The following is a 20,929-nucleotide window of genomic DNA, read 5'->3' as shown; positions in this document are numbered from 1 at the left end:
AAAATTATAGACTCCTCATGCAATGAAATATCCCTTTTATGTTTTTTTCTTTCTGTTTTTCTTTTTTTAGCTTGAAGAATATGTCTTGCTTCAAATTGCCTTACCTTCTAGGGTAAGAGAATCATTTTACTGACAAAGAAGCTCAAGAGTCCACCAAACTCAATAAATGTGAAAAACAGTTCATCTAAACTCAAGAATAGGTGTTAAAAGTAATAGTATCATCTAAGAGAAACCTGGGCAAACAAGGAATGCATTTTGTACAGTAATAAACTCTTTCATTTCCTTCTTTATTTCCTTTTTTTCTTTTTCTTTGACGAATAAATAATGTTACACAGCATAGAAAGAACCTTTCCACACAAATAATTTGTATTATGAATTTCAATCTACAACATGTACATGGGATTAGAAGGGAAGAAGCTGGGCATTTGCAACAGCAATGCTTTGATGCGTCAAGATCATTTCACTTGTATCAATCAGTCAGTAGGTATTCAGTTGTTGAAAGAAAATAACCCATTTTTCTCAATTAGAATCTCACCCTCCTTTAGGCTGAGCTTAGACCAATCATTACACAACACTCTGAATGCAAGAGCAGATGGCATCAGTTCAGCACGATTTAGACACAATAAGTTACACGTCAACCTGCAGATGAAAGCAATATTAGTGGGATAGCGTTTAAACAGATGATTAAACATTAGAATGCCTGTTGTTAGGACCAACTATTGCAAGGCAATTAACAAAGTCAAACATGTTAACAAAAGCAATATATCTTCCTAATATAAATTGTATAATAGAAAAGGTAATAATTCAACGAAGGAAAGAAACAAAAATGAAGTAATATACAAATAAGTGATATAATAAGTTTTGAAAGAAGCAATATATTTATCACATGTATACTGAATACACATAAAGAAACACATCATCCAAATTACCTTCTTTTTTTTTTAAGTATAACTATTTCCCTAGAAAATTACTGCATGCCATTGTACCCCCAACTCTACTCTGTGGACTTACCCTTTGGTGCTTACTTGATATAATTTAAAGCCTTAAATGCTCTGTAAACCTTATAATAAAAACATGACATTTCTTGACAATTTTGCTTGATCCTATTATTGTTACAATCCACTAATATATTTAGTGAGCCGTCATTCAATTATACATCTCTGCAACAGCCCTTTGTGTCTGATTGTAATATATGATATATCTCCTAATCCTACTACAAACCTAATTTGTCTAAAAAGGTAAAAATAAATATAATTAGCATTATATATATATATATATAGTAGATTCCACATGTATCCAATGATTATTGAATCCACGACTCATGCTCCACCAGATTCCTATAGTTGGGAGGTACCATTTTTTTTTTTGATAAGTGGGAGGTACCATTTGAACGAGTGTTCAACGGGCATCCTTGCTATATTTAGTATATATACTGAATAATCTGAATAATAGGGTTCCATTTGAAAGTACCAAATGATCAAGATATTATACGTCCAGCAATAGCAGGATCAGATGCATCAGTGGTTTTTTCATCAAAGATATGCATCTCTGGTTTCTTGCCATAATGCTAAAAATCATGTATAAATTAAGGGATGATCAAATATGAGAACTTGCTTTCAATTTCCTACCTTCCTCTGAGAAGGCAAATACACCAAGCATGTCATCATTGTCACCATCTTCCTCAGATTTCTCCCTATCACAAGGATTACTACTGCTGTCCACATCAGTAACAACTTCAGCTGTATCATGAGGTGGTGCTTTGCAATACCCCTCTTGAAAAAATTGCTCAAAGTCTAGAGAATTATGTACTAGTCCCTCATCAAGAATATTCATACTCATATCAGAACGGTTGGAACTTATATTTGAATTTTCACTGATCCCTCCACTGTTTGATGACTGAACTCCTTTTGCAATAGTTCTATCAGCAGAGAGTGAATCACTTGTTAAATTGGAAAGACTATCAGTGAAATTACCATCCTGAACAAGAGAGGCACCGGCTGTAGGTTGTTTGGCAGAAATTGAATTACTATTTTTATTAATACAGTTATTATTCAGCAGAGGTGATGACAAAACCGATCTCCCTCCTTTCTCCACCTTATTTTCATTCCCAGATTGGACAATGGATGGATACAATTCCTGGGATAATCCTGATAAAAATGCCAGGAAATAAACAAGTAAGCAATGCATTTCCAAAGAATCAAAAGATGATACTACCACATTCAAAGGCTTATCTTACTACCATCTGAGTTTTCAGCTGCACCAGGTGATACCAACTTAGAGTGGCAAATAACGGCATCTTCTGAGAACTGTTCTTTAGCTCCATGAGAATCAGAAGATGAACTTGGGCATACTCCGCCAACAAGGCCCCTGCACAAATCAACCCTGAAAGTTAATTTTTGGTTAAAATTTGTTAGAAAAAACCATTTTGATTACATTATTTAAATAAATAACCCAGGCATACATGTGCCTCCACACCTCATGAGTGTCAAGGTTGTAGAGATTCTGCAAATAATTCCAGTTAAATGAGTCCTAAAGCAAGCCTGGAAAGCTGTGAAAAGTTCATCCCCAGAAGAAGGTATGGGATGGGTTGAATCTTCACATTACAGGATGCCGAAATGGCCCAAGGACACTTTTGGACAACATGAATTGGAACCCTACTCTATTTTTCACATATCAAACAATCATAATAAAATTTGGAAACACCAGTCCATGAGATCCCAAAAACTTTTCTCTATTGACAACACATGAATCACTCAGCATCCAAAGGGAAATATTATGGACCTAATCAAATTCTACACACACACACACACACACACACACACACACACACATATATATATAGGGATGCATTCCATGAAATGTCTGACACCCCAAATTGCGTTGTTGAAATTTTAAGAAGATAAAACTTGTCACTTTCCAAAAATTTAAGAAGATAAATCAAACAAAGATATAACTTTAAACAGTGAGTGAGATAGCAGCATGTGTTGACTGGATGACCAACAATGCTTAGTGGAACAAAGATTTTGAAATCCAAATATCGTGGTTAGTAATCCAGTTGGGAGGATAGTACATTCCAACTCACAGCACGACAGCTAAATTACCTGGATCTGGATTGTCTGGAACTAAATCTAAATATCAATGTTTGTAAAAGCGTTAAGCACATAGGCCTCTTAGAGCTAGGCACAGAGCCTGCGCCTAGTAGAAGTAAAGCGCAGTTTCAATATTTCATAACTTCTAATAGAAATATTTGTTACATAATAAAAAATAGTAATAATAACTCAAAATTTGTATATTTTACCTATTAGGTAAGTGAAATTGTATAATGTTTGTAAGTTCAAATTTTACCTAAGTTGTTTCAATTCTTAAATTTTTATATAGTAAATTGAAAACAATTATCAATGGTCAATATCACAATGATCTAGTCATAGAAAGTTTAAACATGATAATTTTATATAATTCTCTTGTACTTTATAAAAGTACATAAACATGATAGTTATGATCAAATGGTGTATATAATTCAATCAGAATAAATCTAAAATTCAAAGACCAAAAAAGCACAAAAATTGTAAATTAACCTTGTTCATATCTTATGACATGTAACTAAAAAATTAAAATTTGTTTGTGTAATAAAACACCCTCAGGAAAGTGGTTGTGCAGTAAATAATTGGTTCATGTCATTTCTTTCAAGATCAAGCAATTAATTTTGATGATCCATATCTATTTTAGCGGTAAAATAAAAAAGCGTGCCTAGGCATGCTTCGTGCTTCTTCAAAAAGCTCCAAAAAAGCGTGCCTAATGCGCTTCATTAAATGAACTTTTTTTTTTTGGCTTAGTGAACCATTGAGAGCTTGGGGCTTCAATCTTTGGGCTTAAGTGTGCGTAAAACGCACTTTTAACAACACTGCTAAATATCTGATTACAGTGATTCAGATTCATTTTCTGGTTTTCCTTGTAAATTCCCTCATACATTTCACATCTGATGGGGGATGATTTTATCCTAACAATATTCTATATTTCTTAAAGAAAAAAAGTTGTTTTTGCCTGCACGTGTAACACTGCCACTGATTCAACTTGAGTCAAGCACAGTATTTTAGCATGCTTACTTCCTTGAATACAACAATCAAGGAAAAGAAAAATCAATCTCTCTCTCTCTCTCTCACTCACATATCAGCATTTTTCAGTAACTGCATCTCAACAAGACATGGATGACAAACATCTGCCTGACACTAAACGAGTCAGCATCTCATCCAATCCAGAAGCTAAATTGTGTTGCTTCCATCAACTTCATTTCTAATAAAATGCATTAGGATACTTAAGGCAAAATTAGCACTGCAGTGCAAAACAACCCTGTATTGCGATTTCATATCATCACTGTATGCACTATTTTTAAAAGCTTCAGAATTCACACCAAGGCCACAAAATGGAAGCAAGCACATCTTCAAGGACTACACACTAGTAAGTAGTAACCCTTAAGACATAGATGTCCACCATAATGTGATCATTCTTCTCACTTGCAGATGTCCATCCTATTGAGCCAAAATTGCTCGTTTCCACTGTGTGTCTGTACATCTCTAGGCCGAGGTCCAAGTTGGTTTTTTCGGGTGGGATGAGACAGAATATTCAGTGGTTTTAGTACAAGTTTTGTATGTCATAAAACAAGAAACAGAAATAAAAAGAACCTAATCTGAAATTTAGTAAATGGAATAGGTCTATAATTAAAACTTTAAACCGTCACTAACAGACACATTGGAACAACAATGAAGAAGATAACTAACCATGCATGTAATTAAACTTACTTAAGGTTCTGAAGTTCCAAAGTTTGTATTATTGGAGGAAAATATTATAGCCAGAAGAGAGTCCAATATTTTAGGAGTTACTCTAGTACAGTTCCTGTGTACTAACCAAAACTTCTCATTTCAATAAAATGAACTTTTACTTGTAAAAAACTTTCAAGCACTGCCTATATAAATGAAACACATAAAAAGATAAAGAAAATTATACATTTTTTGATAGGTACCAAATAACTTCATTCACCAAAATGTAACAAACATACCAACCAGAACACACATGAAGTTATAAAGGGTAAGAACCAAGTTACAACTAGACTTTTCCATGAAGTTACAGCACCTAATAAATTTTTATTAGCTTCAATATTTAAAAAATCCTACTGTTAGATCACAATTTCTCTAAGTTCTTAAAACGCACACCACATTTCATTTCAATTGAATGTTATTTACTTTTTGATCCATAAACTCATGCGTTTGTATATAATTTTAAAATTCAAAAAACTTGAACTTTTAACATTTTATTGATGATATAGTTATTAATTTTTAATTGTCATGCCTATAGTGTATAAGAAGAATGTAATCTAACAATGGATTTGTCCAAAAAAAAAAATGCATCCAACAAAAAGTTATTGAGTCGCGTACATTGATATAAGTAACACTAGGTGTAACTTGAACCCAACCCATATTATATATATTCACGCATACATATACAATATTTTTCATCTCTACATAAAACATAATAGGAGAAACTTCTTTCTTTTAATAAGTTCGTTAAAATCACCAAGGACATATGAAGCATGCAAGAAAAACTACCTTGCCATTTTCTTTTGATAAGTAATAAAAAGTCTATTAGAATAGAAGTGAAACCTCATGTATAGTTGCACACAGAATGTATACATGAAGCTCTCCCCAAAAATGACAATATTCATGAATTACAGTTGAAACTAGAAAAGAAACGGAATCAATGAAATCTGAAACATATGTGCATCATTGGTAAATAGTATAATTTATGCTTCTTAAAGAACGCCCTCAGAAAAATTCCTAGAGCCGCCACTGATTCAACTACTTCAAAGTGGCACTGTTTCTCCAACCTAAGCATCACATGCCAACTTGAAAAAATCTCAGCTCTCAAATCTATAATCTATAATATATATCTATTACCGAAGCCTTTGACATTATGTTAATTTCTTCTAATATTGACACATGTTTTGAGAGCCCACATTTTCCCACAACATTAATCTTATATATATATATATATATTAATTGAATTTAAATGTATAGGTTTCCATATAAAAATCTTTGATATTTACTTTCCCAAACTTTTGTGCATACTTCACCAATTAACACTAAATCTTGCATGATCAGATTATCAACTGTCAGAATTTTCTCAAGAGCAGCCACCCAAACCAAAAGTAAGGCAGTGCTCCTAAAGAAAATCCATTTATGAAATGCCTATATAGTTATATAGTACAGTTTCAAATAAGAGAAGACTCTCTCTCTCTCTCTCTCTCTCTCTCTCTCTCTCTCTCATATTGGGAAAAAATCCCTAATAATCTCCAGCCAAAATAGATGGGTCACCACATCCAACCTTGAAAAATAAAACATTAGGACCACATCAGTTTCCTTGTTAATTTTCAATGTCCGTACTTGCCTACTAGTCCAATAGCCAAACAACTCAACATATCATTTCTCCACTATGTGCCTCCAGAGACTATCATTCCCAAAATAAATTAAAGAACTAGCATTCTCCACCATGTTAGTTACACGGCAAACATGCATTAAAATCCTAGAGATTTTTCGTAAAGTTCTAGAATCTAGATGCATACAAGGCATGTTTAGATGTATAAATGTATTCTTACCAAGCAAGAACATAAAATGGATATGTTCTATAGGAGCGCCATGCATCTAGCCAGAAATGCTTCACTACCAAATATTACAAGCTAATAGCAAAAACCTTGTTATGAGTTTGTATTAACTATTACGTAACAAGCAAAATAGTAATGTCATTGTAATCACCCACATATATATAATATTTATGCGTTAGGGTAATTAACTTTATATGCCCAAAACACACTTCCTGATGCATGGTATTAGACCCCTACTTTTACCTCTCGCCACCAACACTGAAGTCACTGCTACAGTCAGCATTGCCCATTGCTGGTGACCACACAAATCAAGCCACCTGAATCTGATGAGACATTGACTGTCAGAAGCTCAAAAAGCCCAACCCTCACCACTACTACCAAATAGACAAGAAATCACCTTCAAGCACCATTGACCTTGTAAGACCGGTCGCAAAGATGCTCTCTAGTGTCGATTGAACCTGTGATGGTTTCAACAAATCCCTCTGTCAGACTTAAAAGCCCAGATGAGTTCTCCAGCCACAATGTGCTGTGTCACCTTTCCCTGTCGCTGACGAATCTGTATGTGTCGATCTGAATTGTCTATGTTGCTTGGATACTATGTAATTGGTAGCTCTCTGAATTTCTTGGTGGTTCAGTTTTTGATGAATGGCACATCATTTTTGTTGCTATGTTTAATTGGTATTAGGTTCAACTGTCCCTCACGGGTCCACCTATTATTTACTTTTTTATTGAGGTTTGTGGTAATAATGGAGTCCAAAGAAGGTATACAACCCAATTTTTTATTATATGCTGATATGATTTCCACCACTTCAATTCCTCTCAATAGAAGCAATTATGCCCAGTGGCTAAGCTGTTGAGGTCTTTTTACTCAGCTGAAAGAAGTTTAATTATTTAACTGATGAACCTATGTTCATTTTGGGTTGGGGGGGGGGGGGGGGGTGTAGAGGAAGCACAGATCAGGAATTGTTTATGGAACAATATGGAGTCTAAAGTAAGCTGTAATTTAATTTTTCTGCCCACTGCAAAACTTGACAAGGCTCAAGAGCTGTATTACGATGTTAATAACCTCAGACGTATTTATGATTGCCACCAAAATTACTTCTCCCTTGCTTTTAATGATCTCTCTTTGGAAGATTATTATGCAATGTTTAAAGGTATATGTGAAGAGCTTATCCTTTACCAGCCTATCTCTGCTGAAATTAAAACCATGCAAAAGCAAAGAGACTATATGCATGTTGCCCATTCTCTCTTGCTTGCCTAATCTTTCACCTAGTGAAGGAACTTCAATCTCTCGGCAAAGTCCATGGTCAACTTAGACAGTCCTCCTTATCTAAGTCGCATTCTATTTCACCATCATCCAGTAAATTGTGAGAAATCCACTTTTGCTACTACTAATAGAATGGGAGGTGGTGGATTCTCTAAAGGTGGCAGTGGAGGCCATAGTCATGATCAAAGGGAAGGGGGCTGTGGTAGAGGTAAAATATCACCTTGTTTGAGAAAAAGTGGAGAGTGGCATAATTGCTACCCCAAATATTTCTAGAGGAACCCAAGTAGCTAATATACTTACCAAAGCTTTGTGTAAGATTTATTTGGATTTGTTATGTAACAAGTTGGGAATTGTATGACATAGACATCTTGGCTTGAGGGGAACTGGTATTGGTTTTTATTGTGGTATCATTGAAATCACCCACATATATATATTAGTTATGCGTGTAGGATAATTAACTTTGTATGCCAAAACACACTTTCCAAGACAGGAGACCCAACAAAAAGGTTTTCTGTTACTAGTTATAAACTACAGGCAGTCTGTGACATAGTAGTCCAATGGGATACCACATGTAATTAGATGACACCGTGGGTTTGAGAAGACATTTCTCACAAGAACCGATATCACAGAAGGCCAATAAGGACAATAAATACCAACAACACTGATCAACATGATGCTAAAACTAATATAAAAGGAGAATGTGAGTGAAACAATTAATATCATTTTCCTGCTAGAACAGAAATTTCAAAAAAAAAAATTCCTTCTATCAACTGCTAATAGTTTAGATATTACTTGATGACAGATTGAGCACAGGTATGAAATGACAATTACCTGTCACCCCAATCAGACTGAATTCTGAGGAAATGGTCAAAAACAGGCAATAAATCCCTCTGCCTAATCTCAACCTCATGAACAGGAACCTTCTCTATTTCAATCTCTCCAGCAGTATTATTTTCAGTGAAATTCTGCTCATTAGCTCCCAGAGGACTCATCGTGGAGAAAGATATCTAAAATACAGATGAAAGAATTATAAACATAATTGCCGACTGTGACGAGAAGTGTCTCACTACAAAATCCATAACGAGTACCTTAGATTTTTGCCAGATTGGTATCCTCCCAGAGCTAATCTGCACCTCTGCATTGGAGAGATATAAATGAGATCGTTCGTGAGGCTTTATGAACTCCTTATTTCCAATATCATTATCCTCGCAATCAGAAACATCCATGACTGTCTCTGCAGTTTCGTTTCTGCCAAGAGTAATCCCAGAAATGCATTCCTCTCTCTCAGGCCAAGAACTTCTTCGGCAAACATCCCACCATTGAACCGGTTCAACTTTTACTCGCAACTCATCGTCTTGCATTTGCACTGAAGAACCTGGCACAGTTCTGGAAGCAGCTTCACTTGAATCTCCTCCCATTGATGGGAGTAGTTTATATTGAATTGTATGACCAGAAGGAGTGTAAACCAATAGGTGCTCCAAAGAATTGACTTTTAAGTGAGCAGGTAGCAGATCATGAGGGACAGAGTTATGAAAAACAGCACCAACAGCACCAGATGGAATGGAAACCTTTCCTGCTGCAGAAGAGGCAGCATTACTAACTTGGTTGAGCCACCCAGAGTTACTATTTTTAATTCTGCTAACCACAGAGAGGGTTACTGGTGGTGGGGGCGGGGGAGAAAGAGATTGTTGGTTTATCATTAAAGATGGAGTGAACCACCATGGTCGAGATACAGCCGGCAAAAGGGCAGGACCATCAGCATCAGAGTTCTGCATTTGGAGAACCGTCTCACCACCAAAAGGGGAAAGAGCAAAAATATGGCAAGTTCCCCTAGATGAAACAATGGCAACCCACTGACTATAGTTACTAAAACAAATGTCTTGTATTACCTGCGTTAAGCACAAGGGAAAAGAGAACAATCATGGACATAGAAAACAAAAGGGTCAGGAGACAGAGTGGGTAGGAACATACAGCTGATGTCATGCCACGGTGGAGCTTGTAAAGGTGCACATAAGAAGAACCCCAATCGTAGGGTTGAGTTAATGATCCATTTCGTGAGCAGGATGGCATAATCCGGAAAATGTTTATATTGTTCCCATGTATTGAGGCAGTAACTAGAAGTGTTCCACTTGGGTCAAAACACAAAGCAGAAATTGGACTAGTATGGGCCCTAAATTGTGAGACAACAGCTCTGGAAACAAAATCTTTGACAACAACCTGCAATAAACGTTTTTTTTTCTAAATAAGAATACATTCTCAATTCTAATAGTAGCAGAAATCGCCACATCCCTGTGATACATGTATCTTTACTCTCACAAAATATTGAGCAAATTTGGGTGTGCGTGTGTGTGTGTGTGTGTGTGTGTGTGTGTGTAACTTAACCAAAAAACAGTATTGAGAAAATTTAATATAAGTGACTTAAAACAGCTTTCTTTTGTCTGGAACATGTTGTGTAGCAACTATGAGATTCCCATGTAACATTGAGAATTATGGTTGTCAGATTATAAAACTAACCATTCCAGCATTATCTGTGTCTGGAGAGTGTGATGCAACCCGAGCAACTTTCCAACTTGAGTTTGATGACACAGGAGAATTAGAACCATCAGGTATAAGCTCTTGACAATATTTTGACAAGGTTTTATAACCCATGTCGCCCAGATTTATTAACCCAGCAGCTAAGTGCTTACTAGACTCCATGGCATATCGAGCAACAAGACTTCCACTGCCAGGTGAAGTTGATGGACTGACACCTGGAGGAGTAAGACTTTGTGGACTCAGGCGGCCTGTGTTTGACAACAATGGGTTGTTGGAAGCATAAGCTAACCACCTGGGGCCTACTGCCATGGGTCCATAGCCAATATTGACCCCAACCACTCCTTGGCCTCCCAATTCAGGGACAGGATAAGTGAGAACACTGAACTTATTCTCAAGAGTCAGAGCATCAAAGCAGTATATCTGGCAGAAAAACAAAAAATTAAAAGAAAATATGAGATACTAGAAAGATTTATATTACTCCATTTGTGAACTTACTCAAATACAAATAACAAAATTTTCGCATCTCAACAATATAGCCTTCTGTTCTGATTAACAACCACCAATTCAGCAACCATCAAATTGATTTCTCTAGGTTGTTGAAGTTATTTAGTGAATTATTCAACACAGATTGTCATCCATTGTGCCATGTTTTGTCAACAATAAAGGTAAGAGATATACTTCAAACACATGCACAATATAGTAACTTTAAATGCTTGGCATAAGCTAATGCTTACTTGTGTTGCAAGGCCCACAGCCACTATTTGAGGACTGCATCTAACCATATACACAGTTGACCGAAATCTCAGAACATGAACATAATTGTGAGACCTTAGTGAGTAAAACCGAACAGCCGTAGGAGAGATGACACTGCTTCCTATTTGAGGCTCAGTAAAACCATCTCTGACCAACCCATCTCTTGCACTTTGCATCAGGTCTGAGCTCTTTGATTCATCTGCAACAACCAAGAGTAAAGGATGGGATGCTCTGAATCCTTCATGACCCTCAGCTTTTGCAGGGAGGGGCTGCATCTGTAAAAATGTAACAGGATCATCGCGCCTCGAAACAAGTTCACTGACGTTAGATGCATCTTCAACATCAAGGACTTGAAAGCCATTGGAGTAACCAAGTAAGAGAACATGCTTAAAGGCAGAGGGACCAAGCTCTAATCTGTCAAAGCCAGCCCATAATACCTGTTTGGGCAAAATAATTTAGATCATGCCACTACAAATAATGCAATAGACCCATTGGTTGCGTGTGTAACTTACCAATAAATAAAAAAAATGTAATGCACAATAAAGAGTCTACATAGAAAGAGCAACCATAAAACCATGAAGACATTGATGAAGTGGGAGAATAAAATATTAGCTCAATTAAAGGACAAAGCTTATACTCTACCCTGCTAATATGGTTTTTTGAAAAGCAATCTTCAACAGCCAAAGAAGATATACTAAGTCTCTTCTCACTAGTTGTGATTTACTAATTAAAGCCATCCTCACCCCCCAATCTATACCCACTGCTCACACCTACTTGACACACCGAGAAATTAAAACTATAATCAACCCATTTAATTGACAGACACAAAGGAAAAATATAGATGGCCAGAAAATTGATCTTCCAAATTATTTCTGAATTTCAATGAGCACTTCATCTCTTTCAATATTGGACATGAGACAGAGAGAGTACCATGGATTTTACCGGGCAGTAACAGGCACTGATTGTATGTATCTAAAGTCAACATGATAGTCATGAGATTGAATAAAAAAATTTCAGGCATGCTTATCCACAATTCATGAAAATCAATATACCTCTCAGTCAGTATATGAGAGAAGATTCAGGTTCAAAATAACCAGCTATCATCATATAGGGATTTTTGAGAGGCTCTGGATGGAAACCCCATAAATGGAATTTATTTATTTATTTATAAATGTCATAACTGGAAAATAATTATAAAAAAAAGGCATCTTCACTTCACTATGATGATAGGACGAAGCAAGGATAACCAGATACCCTCTGGCTGCCAAATGCCACTTTGGCAGTATTAGCATCGTTTAATGTAGTCTTATAGAGCTCTAAATACCTAATGTTTAAATGACCAAATGCCAACAACTGACTGATGTAATTATTATGTTGTTCAAACAACTAAACTAAAAGTCATACTAAATGTTGTTGGACATAAAAGCAAACCATAAACATAATGGGTAAAAGAATTAAACATTAAGGCATCATAAATTCAACGTCACTTCTTGCCCCCAAACATATAAATCTCTTTTAAACCATCCTTTTCAACAAGCACAAACCTAGTACCCTCAAATTAATTTACAATAAATAGTCCAATATTAACAGCTAATAATAAAATGATTAAAACTACCATTAACTTACTTTTCTTTTTATAACTCATTGGTTGGGGGAGGGGGATTTGAACACTAGACAACTTTGTTGGAAACATCAGGAGGTGCCAATTGAGCTACAAGGCTCTTAGCAACTACTTTTAAGTTGCTCTATTCTAGAAATCAATCAGTGTCTCATTTATTTCTTTCATCAAATAATCAAACCACTCTAAATCCATCATTTCAACTAACACAACCCAATGCTCAATTTGGTCACCAAGAAAGTGGCAGACTTCACATTATAAACAAATTCCTCCTCTCAACTAAAAACCAATCACCTATCTCTTAAAGTTCCCGAACTTCAATAATGAAGCTAGTCCAAAAAAATACAAAATTTTAAGGGAAAAATTCAAATTAAAACAAAAGGTTCCTCTACTACATTTCAATTTCCTCTTTTTTCCTAAACTTTCTCAGCAACCAAACATGACTCCTTAAAACATCAAATCCCTTCCACTTCAACTAAAGCCAAAACAACACTAAAACATAAACCTAAGGCTTCCATTTCATTTTCAATTCTATCCATTCCCGCAATTCTCTCGACACCCAAACAGAACTATATACAAATTATGCTAACAATACAAACCATCCAATATTTGCTAACCATAGAATTATTTACTACATTTCACTTGCCCTAGTAATCAATCAGCACTTCAATTATTTCCAATGCTCCAACATTTTTTTTTTAAAAAAATGCAATCTTCAGCTTCATACTATAAATTCCACTCAGAAACTTGAATTTCGAGTCTCAACATTTCTCAGCAACCAAGCACAACAATTAAACCACAAAAATTCCCTCGATTTTCATTCTCTCTTCCACGTTTTTTTCTCCGCAACCAAACAGAATTCCCCAAATCCCAACAAAAATTTAAAAATTCAAACTTTACACAACAATCTCAAAAACAAAAAAAACAATTTAAAAAAAAGGGGGTTAAACCTGGTCTTTGTGGAAGTGATTATTGTCGCCGGAGATAGAGGCGGCGACGGAGGCGCTGGCGGACCGTACACCGGAGGAGGCGGTTTTGATACAGGAGGATATAAATTTCAAAGAATTAGGTATAAAACCGTTACTGTGGTGGTGGTGGTGGTGGTGGTTATTTTGGTGGTTAAGATTATAGCTATTGTTATTGTTGTTGTTGTTGTTGCTGATGTTGTTGATGTTGTTGCTCTTGTTTCCTCTGTTGGCCTGGCTCTTCATCAAGTCAAAAAAAAAAATACGAGATTCTCTATCTCTCTCTCTCTGTCTCTGTTTGGTTTTTCTTTGAGGTTACCGGCCACCGGGAAAACTCACCGGGAATAATAATAGTAATAATAGAAAAAAACCCAGAAATGGGACCCAACGGCGAGAGTCGCCGAGTGTAAACGGTGGCGTTTTTTAACGCTGCTGCTGGTGGCGGCGGCGGCGGCGGTGGTGGTTGTGTTGGTGTTGGTGTTGGTGGGTTTGACCTTAACGGACACGGTTCCTTCACTTTTTATATTGCAAGTTTGTATCCAAACTCTCTCTCTCTCTGTCGCTGTCTTTTTTTTTTTTGGAGTTACTTTTTTTTTTTTTTGGAAGAAAAAAAAATTTTAATTATTTATGGGTTTATTTAGACTTTAGAGAGTTGGATGGAGGATTAATTGCAGCTGAAGCAAAAAAAGATTAAGGAAATGACTAGGGTGTCCCTACGTGTGACTCAAGTGTCATCTATCAACTGTCAACTGCCTCCAAATGAATAGTGAAGTTACGAGGTTATCCTCAACGTAATTTTGTATAATCGTGATACGTAACACAGTTGAACAGTTCGTAAGTATTGTTACTGCTTTGTAAAAGTTTCAAGGTTAAAAGTTTGGCGAGTAAAAATTAAGGATTTGGAGGGTTTTAATTTGAGTGAATTAATGTGGGGGAATGGGATCAAATGTGCGTTGGATTTTTGTATAAATGGTTAAGATTTTGATGGTTAGATGTAATGTATTGATGTGGTGCATGTATAGAAGTAAAAAAGAACAAATTTTTGCGATAAGAAGTGAGGAAAAGTAATCATTAATCAATGTGGAAATGTGAATTCAACGAATGAATGAATAATGAATTTGCGTACACAAATGGTGCATTAAGAAGAATTGAGAAATTCATGTGGAGGAAGTTTTATTAAAAGTATTTTCCCAAAACCATCAATTAAAACCTTTTAAAGAGCTCTCATCAAAACAAAAAACAAAAAAAAAAAACCTTTCAAAGAGCTGATGATAATATTAGTGAGCATAGAATTTGAAACTCTTAAAAATGTATGTAGATAGGTAATTAGTTAATAATAGATACTACATTTCAATACTATTAATATTAACTAATTATCTATCTACATACATTTTTCAGAGTTTCAAATTCCGAATATTATTATCAGCTTTTTAGAAGGTTTGTATTTTTCTTAATCCTCTATTCTTTTTCTTTTTCTTTTTTTAGAATCCTTTCTAATGTATTAAGCCGCTTAATGTAGATTCTATTAATATAATTATTATCGTCACTTTTTTTTTAGTTTATCTCTTTCTTTCTTTTTTGAAAGCTTTTTTTTATTATTAAAAAAGAAAACTTATTGGAAGTCTATGCTAGATTTCTAAAAAGGAACACTAAAATTTTATCAAATAAGGGTATTTGTGACTTTTTCTTAGAAATATCATGCAAGAGACCTATTTTGTATAAAGATATATTCTATATAATTAATGATGCTTCATCATAATTTATCCTGTAAGGACCAAAAACTCATAAAACCAGCTTAAAAACGTTACTGCTGCTTTATTCACTTAAAAGTCCTCATACAATACATTTAGTAGAGAGGGTTCAACAACAAAAAGCCCCTCTCTATAATGCCCCGACTCTTATTTATACTATTTGCTCTTTTCATCATGGCTCTACACCTCACAATCTACTATGTTTTTCCTTCTGACACCTGTCTGTCGGTAATGGAGCAGAGTTCTAGCTTTGCATTCAACACTGTTCAGGTCATATCCACATTAATGCAACGGATTGATCTGATATCTTCCAATTAATACGGCCAGAATGGTTGTTGCCGGGCATTTAATGCACCTCTCTAACTTTGCCTACCACCTTCGGATATCTGTAACCCTTATGTCAGCAATGCCCATGCCACATCATCTTCGGGTATTTTCAGGTAACTTCCCTTACTCCTTTGCTCCATCTTACCTACTGTATGTCGGCCTTCCTCTCTTCGGGTCTTCGGGTTCTCGGGTCCTCGGAACCTCACATATCCTATAACGTATCACATCCCAAACTAGTACACATTAATATTGAGTTATTGAGAAGTATAAAGATATTCTTTTCTTAGCAAAAAATACCTCCTTAGAGTTTTTTTATTTTATATTTCATTAATTATGTCTTTGGTGAATGAGACTGTGAACAACCAATAAGGATAATTCTTTGCAACAATGTCTCTTTGGATTTAATTTTTCTTTTTAGGATATGTATGTGTTTGTAGAGATGAAGATAAAAATAATAAAATAATAAAAGAATGTGAAAAGGGCTAAATTTGTCTTATCAATGTAAACTTTGGGGTGTTGTAAAATATTTTTGAAAATTGCGTGGAGGCTACATATAAATAAACCAAAACGTAGGGTGTAAAGAAAAACAAAGAAGCTTAAATAGGGAACATTTTGGTTACGTCACGACAAGGGATGAGAATATCTCATATGAGATGCCGAACCCACAAACGGAAGCAAATTTCTTGATTTTCTGCTTCCTGTTGAATAATGATTGATGAATACATTTTTTATATTACGGCTACAATTATTTGTTGCCACCACCTTTCAAACATGCTTGAGTAAGAGAGAGAAACACCATGCTAATCCAATAAGTTGCATATATTTTCAGCTTCACCTTATCCACTATCACATGGTTTTATCTCTAAATCAAAAATGGGTGCTATTTGAATTTGAATATAAAATAAGCAGTGCTAGAAAAACAATTTTGCCAATTGCTATGAGTGGCTTATCTTATCTATCATCTTCGTATGAACTTATTATATTTAATTCATCACTCACAATCTATTATATTAGAATTATAACAAAGTATAAATAAATAGGGTAATAAACACATGTGATGAGCCTATAACACACCATACGTATTTCAAGCTTTATGAAAGTCAAATATTATATTGAGAAGGTTGTAAAGATTTTTTATTTCAACATTTAACTACTTAGTAACACAATATATTTTGTCAAAATTATTACTTATTAGAAGATATACTTTAAGTAATAACTTCTAATATATATCTTCTAATAAAAAATATATTTTACAGTGAGCTCCAGTTAATTTAACTAGTAAAAACTTTGATAATTAAATGAAAGAGTTATCATCAGGAGTGGACATCATAAGTTGAAACTTAAAATAAATAAAAAAGATATATTTTACTTGGTAATAAAATTTTTAAATACAAAAAAGTGAATGGCTTCTAGTTAGATTGGCACAATCTAAGGCTATAAACAAGTTGAGCCTTTTTTCGAGTATTGAATTTTTAAGCTTAGCTCAGGCTTAAATCAGCTTACAAAAAATGTTCGAGCTTGGATTTGTCAAAAAGTCTAATAACTTGAGTTATGTTTGATTCATTAAGTAAACCGAGCTTAAGGTTAATATCAAGTTTTTGAACACGAGAACCTGTAAGTACTTTATTAAGCCCATATTGAACATATTATTAATCCTATTTAATTTGGACAAGTGTTCTTAACTCCAAATTGACTAAAAGCTATGTAAAATATGAGTTTATTTTTCAAACTCATATTAAAATCAAGTTTATTACCAAAGCCAATAAACAAGTCTAGACTCGACTTTTTTTTTTTTTGTTGAGAAAATTTCAACTCTTATTCAAAAATTAGGGAGGTTGTTGTAAATCAGCTTGACGTACAGTGACAATGTCTGGTTGTACATCTTCCATCCAGACTAATAAAAGAGGGGTGCAAATTACTCTTCTTGCTAGAGAATGTGCTACAAAGTTGCAGTGACATCTTACATGAGAAAATGTACTGGGGTGGGGAAAGTGGAGTCATGGGATTGCACATCATTAACTAGGTGACCATACCGAGCTAAACTGGTAGAATCACTTCACAGCGCTTTGATGAGTATTTCTGAATCTCCTTCTAAAAGAACCCGACCAGCACCAATTTCAGCTGCAAATTCCTAAGCCCGTCGTGCTGCTAGTGCTTCCACTTCAATGGCCGTGGAAGGTAGGGGGAATTTGCTAGGTGAGGGAAGCCAAAACTAGTCCAACGTGGTTTCGAATGATGACTCCAATTCCAGCCCGTTGTTCTTTCTCGAATAGTGCCCTATCAAAATTCATCTTGTACCATGATAAGTTAGGAGGTCTCCGGCCAGGATGCTACTAGTCTAGTCAATCGAGGAGGTGCTGCCATGTGATGAGCTGTATACTCCAGTAGGAGTCTCGTTTTGGCTTGCTGCAGAATCTGGTCGAGTGTGCAGGAGTTCTTCCCCAACCTGAGATTGTTTCGTCGATTTCATAATGCCCAACACACCATTGCAAATAGAGAAGGATATCTGTTTTCAGCAAAGATACACCCCATTAATTCAATGAAGTTTGAACTGTGTCTCAAGTTGGCATGGTTCCAAAGTGGCACCTGATCCCATATATCATTGAGGCATTGAGCGATGGGCAGAGATAGAGGGCGTGGATAATATCTTCATGGTGAGTTTTGCCAACCTCACAAAGAGCATCTGGGATAACTTGTTGACGTACCAGATTAGTTTTTGAGGGCAAGGCTTTCTTACAAGCTCGCCATAGTAGATTATTGACCTTGCCTGGCACATTGAAGTTCCAAATGGCCTGCCAGAGAGGTTTCGAAATGTCTGAGGTTGAAGAGCCAGGTTGTTGGGTCTGAAATTCATCTTGAAGGAACTAGTACCCTGACTTCACAGAGTAATCTCCATTTTGGTTATATGGCCAGGTCAAGGTATCAGCTTGTGGAGTTCTACACAGTGGGATTTTTTTGGTCGTCGAGGCCTCAAAGTCCAGTAAGGAATTCTCCAGGATATCCTCCCTCCAAGTCCGAGATTCTTGATCAATGAAATTACTTACTGTTGCATCAGGATCCATATGTAGATTTGGTGAAATAGTCATTGGCTTTTGTTTCACTGGAAACCAATTATCAAGCCAAATTCTAATTGATTGGCCATCCCCCAGTCTCCATACTCCTCCTTGCCGAATAACCTCTCTACCTTTGATGATGCTCTTCCATGCATAGGATGTCGAATTTGGATTTTTTGCCTCCATTACTGAACATGTGGGGAAATACTTTGTTTTAAAAACCTTGTAGAACAAAGAACTTGTGTCGTGGAGTAGGCGCCATGTCTGCTTTGCCAAGAGAGCATCATTGAACATAGATAAGTCCTTGAATTTCATGCGCCCTTCAGTTTTAGGCTTGCACACCTCTGCTATTTGACCCAGTATATTTTTCGGCTATCTCCTCTTTGTCCCAAAAAAAATCAACGAATAATAGCTTCAATGTCCTGACACTAGAAAGTAAATACTTTTTGAAGAATTTAGAAGGTGGATACAAAAGAGGATCACTTCAATAATAATAATAATAATAATAATAATAACAATAATAATAATTTTACACATTTAGCCTCATTTTATATTGTAAATTTAGTATACCATGTTGATGGGAGAAGTAGAACAACATTGCCCAGACGGCTTTCTTTCTTTCTTCTTATAATTATTCTTTCCCTCTCTTCTTTTATTTATTTATTTTGGAATTAGACAGTCAACAACTCAACATTCATTAAGTCAACTTTAAATTCAAAACTTTTTTTTGTTTTTCTATAAAAAGGTAAGCACATTCCAAAAATTTTATATTGGAATTTAAAACCTATGAGATTATTGGCCCAAAGTTTTCTATATATCTTTCTTCTTTTTCTTCTTTTTTGTTTTGTTTTTTTGGGCAATCTACTTTTTTTTTTTTCCTTATAATTTCACCTCTTCCCAACCCCCTGCCAACACCCCCCCCCCCACCTTTTACCCATAAAAAAAAAGTAGACATGGCAAAAACAGGTCAGAAAATATTGACCCGACCCCAAAAAAATCAACACGAACCCAATTTATTTGACCCAAAGCAAAAACGGGTTGACCCGTGTTTTTGCGGGTCAACCCAACCCGTGACCAGAACCCAAACAATTTTTTATAACTTTTTTTTGGTAAAATAAATAAATAAATTTAAGACAATATGGGCTTAATTGTTTGTTATGAACTTTAAGGAAACAATTGAGACATTTACATAACTGCATGCAAATTAATTGAAAGATAAATGGTTGAGCATTCTATAATGAGTAAAGATTTTTAGATATCAAATAACAAAATACATGCTAAGATAACGTAGTTACAGTAGAGTTAAAAACATAGATTTAAAATTGTAGACATATGTGAGAAACATTCACAAATGTGAAAATAGTGAAGCCAAAGTATCAAATTAGTATAAATTATGAATGCTTAGACCTACTATTTAACAATTTATGTCCAAAATAAACGACTTTTCAAAAAAATTATGATATTTCCTAGAGTGTGTGTTACTTAACAATGATATGATATTCATATAAAAGACCATGTATAAATAAGTAAACAGTCAAACTTTAATGTATATCTTAAATTTAAATAGAGTGACAACCACAATTGATAATATATTATAAAATTAATTTTCATGATTGTAAATTTCTTATATTTTTTTATTCTTTATCAAATGAGTTATCCAATAAGTCATTTGTAATTTTGCTTTATATTTTGAGACGTTGATATTGTGTAGAAATAAAACTTGTGTATTTGTTTTACTTATATTTTGTGTTATTTTGTTTTAGATAGCATTATTAGGATTTGTATAATTTTAAAATGATTAAATAAGTATTAATAAGTTTAACTGAGTTTATTCTTGATATAAGTGGTAAATTCAAAGTAATGCATTTTACATCAAGTAATTTGTTACATGAATTTCCAAATGGCAAATACATGTTTTTATTATAAAAAAAAAAAAAAAATTCATGTGAAAAATTCAAATCAACCCGACCCAACCCGCAACCCGATTGACCCAAACCCATTTTTAATC

The 20,929-nt window shown here is 34.9% G+C and overlaps 1 protein-coding gene across 4 annotated transcripts; it reads right to left on the bottom strand.

The window, feature by feature from the left end:
- Positions 1-253: 253 nt before the first annotated feature.
- LOC142627909 (autophagy-related protein 18h) lies at positions 254-14,355 on the bottom strand. Of its 4 annotated transcripts, none has more exons than XM_075801809.1 (9): positions 13,776-14,355; positions 11,189-11,644; positions 10,434-10,874; positions 9,891-10,136; positions 9,008-9,808; positions 8,751-8,926; positions 2,237-2,382; positions 1,629-2,147; positions 254-639 (listed from the first exon to the last, which is right to left on the bottom strand). In XM_075801809.1, exons 1-9 carry the CDS (start codon positions 14,034-14,036, stop codon positions 635-637), a joined length of 3,051 nt encoding a protein of 1,016 aa, XP_075657924.1. In that variant the 5' UTR covers positions 14,037-14,355; the 3' UTR covers positions 254-634. The 4 variants fall into 4 exon arrangements, with proteins under 4 accessions (XP_075657924.1, XP_075657925.1, XP_075657926.1 ...); XM_075801810.1 differs by having other exon boundaries at positions 2,240-2,382; positions 13,776-14,350; XM_075801811.1 differs by having other exon boundaries at positions 2,237-2,367; positions 13,776-14,350.
- Positions 14,356-20,929: the final 6,574 nt, after the last annotated feature.

Source organism: Castanea sativa, chromosome 3 (genome assembly GCF_040712315.1).
Source record: "Castanea sativa cultivar Marrone di Chiusa Pesio chromosome 3, ASM4071231v1".
Classification (NCBI taxonomy): Eukaryota; Viridiplantae; Streptophyta; class Magnoliopsida; order Fagales; family Fagaceae; genus Castanea; species Castanea sativa.
The sequence above is the reverse complement of the archived record's forward strand: the minus strand, read 5'-3'. Positions and strand labels throughout refer to the sequence as shown.

What these genes read in the sequence shown, in the direction of transcription:
- LOC142627909 (XM_075801809.1), bottom strand. Translation starts at nt 14,036, where the DNA reads ATGAAGAGCCAGGCCAACAGAGGAAACAAGAGCAACAACATCAACAAC. An exon ending in ATCACTTCCACAAAGACCAG is followed by an intron (nt 11,645 to 13,775) that starts GTTTAACCCCCT and finishes TTGCCCAAACAG; the next exon opens with GTATTATGGGCTGGCTTTGA. An exon ending in CAATCTGGCAAAAATCTAAG is followed by an intron (nt 8,927 to 9,007) that starts GTACTCGTTATG and finishes TCTGTATTTTAG; the next exon opens with ATATCTTTCTCCACGATGAG.